Source organism: Salvia miltiorrhiza, chromosome 1 (assembly GCF_028751815.1).
Source record: "Salvia miltiorrhiza cultivar Shanhuang (shh) chromosome 1, IMPLAD_Smil_shh, whole genome shotgun sequence".
NCBI lineage: Eukaryota > Viridiplantae > Streptophyta > Magnoliopsida > Lamiales > Lamiaceae > Salvia > Salvia miltiorrhiza.
Genome location: NC_080387.1, coordinates 36,193,971 through 36,197,986, shown reverse-complemented (window position 1 = coordinate 36,197,986; position 4,016 = coordinate 36,193,971). Strand labels below are relative to the sequence as shown.

At 37.6% G+C, this 4,016-nt stretch overlaps 1 protein-coding gene across 1 annotated transcript; it reads right to left on the bottom strand.

Moving 5' to 3' along the window:
* Positions 1-819: 819 nt before the first annotated feature.
* On the bottom strand, positions 820-2,678 carry LOC131022974 (serine/threonine-protein kinase OXI1-like). The gene is made up of 2 exons (XM_057952514.1): positions 1,931-2,678; positions 820-1,817 (listed from the first exon to the last, which is right to left on the bottom strand). The coding sequence occupies exons 1-2, from the start codon at positions 2,323-2,325 to the stop codon at positions 947-949; spliced, it is 1,266 nt and encodes a 421-aa protein (XP_057808497.1). The 5' UTR covers positions 2,326-2,678; the 3' UTR covers positions 820-946.
* Positions 2,679-4,016: the final 1,338 nt, after the last annotated feature.

Genomic DNA, 4,016 nt, shown 5'->3' with positions numbered 1-4,016 from the left:
GCTGATGAGAATTTTTTAAACGTTCTCTACTTGAACAAAACGAACACTAAAATATATCTCAATTAAGTATATCATATCTTATCTTATAGTATTGTGTACCAAGTGAACCTTATAGTGTATGTATTATACAGATTATAATAGATTGATACACTGCCATGTGTTGATGAATAAGTATATGTGATTAATAAAAAATAGGAAAATAAATGTGATCATGTGACAAAAAGCATTGAACATGAAGGCTAGAGATGGGATGGGTGATCACGATCAAGATGTGATCTTCCAACTGTAATTGTACCTATATATAATTAAACATTGTCTCTCCCGATTTGCTGGCTAATTATAATCCACAATCAACATTTTATCTTATAGTATCAGTTAAATAACGTGAATAATTACTTCAACGGCTTATAGTTACTTATGTCGTGTTGCAGTCTAGCCTAGTTGAGGGGTGCCCAATTCAAACACAATTAACAATATTTAAAGAATTGAAATTCTCATAGTCCATTTTGAATTGCCAATCAATCATATTTAAAGTATTTGAACTCTCATGGTTCATTTTGAATAACTACGGGTAGCTACTCTCAACATAAAAAAAAAAAAAAGCTCCTTTTCCATTTATATTTGAATTGAGATAAAATTATCAAGCACAATAATACTATTAAACTAAAGCAAATTATAAATCAAATTGATTGTAAAGCCGGTGGTCCAGTCCAGTCTCAATAATATCCATCACATTCAAAATCTTAAAACCTTCACATGCCATGTCAATATGTCATGCATAACACCGCAGCAGTGGCTAACCAATTAAGAGGTGACATATTTACTCGAGATTTAATTTATATATATATCTTTTTCCACGAAATATATATACAAATATATAAAGTAATTAATAAAATAATGATCTGTCAAAATATATTCTCAATAATCACAATGTATGGTAAAAAATTCAAAAAATCAAAAAATTGTCATTCTGAATGTGTGTGGGATGATTATTAACCCACGCGTTTTTGTTTCTACTATCTTCAAAATTCATGTGCTCCTCCACTTTCTCGTCCTCACCAACTTTGAACACGCCTTGGACATATTTCTCTACGTCGATTTCCTTATTCCCATCAATGCCCTCGACGTCCGTCAACTCCGGAATGAACGGCGGCCGGGGCATGTCCGTAATTGAGTCCCAATCAACTGCCTTAAAAAATTCGTGGCCCTTGATTTCGTGGACAGGAATCCTCTTTCTCGGATCCTTCTCGAGTAATTTTGCGATCAAGTCCCTTAACGGCGTTGATTCTCCCGTCAGATTCGGGGCACGGGTTATGATCCGGTAGAACGTCTCCTTCCGGTTGGCGCCCCGGAACGGCGTCGTACCGTAGAGCATCTCGTATAGCATGACGCCCAGGCACCACCAGTCGACGGCGAAGTCGTGGCCGTCGCCGAGGATGATCTCCGGCGCCACATACTCCTCCGTGCCGACGAACGAGTTCGACTTCTCCACCGAGTCTGACGCGGTGCTCGCTGAGTCCGACTCGAGCTCCTCCCGTTGAACCGAGTCGACCGGCGAGATCCCCGAGTCGCGGCGCCTTATCGAGAAACCGAATTTGTTCTTCCTCTTCTTCGGCTTCTTCACTTGCAGCTTCGATTCGGACGAGACCGAGCGATTTTCGGGAGATTTTGGAGCGAGTTTGGTTGAGAGATCGAAATCTACCAGCATTAAATGCCCGCTCTCCTGAATCATCACATTTTCGGGCTTTAAATCTCGGTAAACGACGCCTAAATTGTGCAGATACTCCAAAGCCAGCACCAGCTCCGCTGCGTAAAATCTGAAATCGCAATTAAAAAACAAATTAATAAATAAACGGATTAATTTTCAACATGCAAAATCGACGACGCCGGAAAACTGAAAATAGTTCATTCCATAGAGAGACTAATCTACCTGATGATGTCATCGGAGAACATTTTCTCAGTCTGTTTCTTCCTCAAACAATGCAGATCGCGGCCGGAGCAGTAATCGATCGCATATCCGACGATCTTATCAGTAACCAAAACTCCGTGGAGTCTCGGCAGCAGAGGATGGTGAAACGACGCCAACACTTCTCGTTCGAAGCAGATCCTCCTGTACTCGCCGCCGTCTCCGGCGCTCGAAATTTTCTTCTTCTTCTCGACGGAAGATCGTAGGATTGCTTTGAGCGCGAGCAATTCTCCACTCTCCGTCTGAACGAGGAATACGACGCCTTTAGCTCCCCTACCGAGCGGCGATATCACCTTCAGATTCTTCAAGTCGAGTGCAAGCGTTCCATCGCCGCCGTGGCGGGGGTCGCCGTCGTGCATGTCGGTGGTTTCCAGCAACCAGCTGCGAGCAATTGCGTCAAAATTCACACAAATCTAATCGCCGTTATTTTGGGGGAAGAGAGATTGCAGAGAATCGTAATTGAAATGCGGAGAACTCGTCAGGTTGATTTTGTTCGAGTTAGGATTTGTATCTGAGTAGCTCCAAATAATATATATATATATACACACACACGCAGACGTATATATATAATTTGCTTAGTGTGGGGTTGGTAAATAGGGGGGTGGGTCAAAACTTTCTTGCTGAAGAAGAATATGGGAGTGGTAAAGAAGAAATGCTGAAGCATATCCTTACGACACGACGTCGTTAGAGAGGGAATGGGCTAATATCTCTCCGTTTATTTTGGGGTTATAACAAATTGTGTGTGGTCTTCTAGAAGAGGCGACAAAGTTGACTATTTTTTTTTTAACTTTCAAATTTAAAGAAATTGATTTCTCGTCAATGCATTGCAAATCTTGGAATGTCGGAAAATGTAGGGAAATTCGTAGGTTTTATTTATGTAAAATCAAATATAATTTTGGTATTCTTTTCTTTTCATAGAATGTAACTTAATGTGTTTGAAAAATTTAAAAAGAAGGTAAAATTTCTTACCTTGCCATTATTTTCTACTCACCTTATAATGCATTCATATCAGAGTTATAGTTCGTTTCCTTTCTCATAGATAGAGATGTCAATCGGGTCAGCCCACTGAATTTCGAGTTAATCGGGTACGGGTTAATCGGGCTGGGAATTTTGTCGGGTTATAAATTTTCAACTCTAATCCTAAACATTTGGGTTTCGGGCTAGCCCATCGGGCTAGTCGACTTAAATGCGTAAAAATAAAATAATCATTTGTATTTTGTTATTTTAATTATCTAATGTATAATGTATAAAATATGCATAGAAATCAAATATATAAATTATATAGCAAGCATGAAATGTAAAAATATAAGATATTGAAAAAAACATCAAGATTACATAACATATAATATAAGTTGATGACAATAAAATGTACAACTTTGTTAACGAAAAAAATAATAAAATATTCAACAATAGTTTGAATTCATAGAATCAAAGCATCTAAAAAATACAGAAAAGTGAAATGATGAGACTTTATAATATTTTGTCATTTTTTTATTTTTATATCTAAATATTTAATATTAAGTATTCGGGTTTCGGGTTAGGCCATCGGGTTAGTCGGGCCGACCCTATCGAATGTCGGGCTATTCGGTTACGGGCTAATCGGGTTGTAACTTTTATCGGGTTGAAAATATTCAACCCTAACCCTCTCAGATGGCGGGTTAATCGGGCCAGCCCACGGGTTTCGGGCTAGATTGACAGCCCTACTCATAGATATTGAGAAAATATATTTTATTATTTAGAGTTGAAAAGATAAAATTGCATATGGCTCGTTCAAAGTAAAATGAACTTGGCGAATGTGAAGGAAAATAAATTATGGCATGCCTAACAAGAAAGTGAATTATATAGTGGGTTAAATGCAGTTTATGATCTGAATTTTGGAGCTATTTGTAAAATAATTTGAACTTAAAAAAAAAAGTTTTAACTTTGAAATTATTTATAAAAATAATTTGAACTTTAAAAATTTAAAAATTACCCGAACTTTCTTAAATATAAAAAAGAGTTAAATGCATGTAAAATCACAAACTTTGATCAAAATAAGCTTTATCCACAA

Coding starts and splice junctions, on each gene's coding strand:
- LOC131022974 (XM_057952514.1), bottom strand. CDS start 2,325: ATGCACGACGGCGACCCCCGCCACGGCGGCGATGGAACGCTTGCACTC. Junction 1,818..1,930: donor TTCTCCGATGACATCATCAG/GTAGATTAGTCT, acceptor TTGCGATTTCAG/ATTTTACGCAGCGGAGCTGG.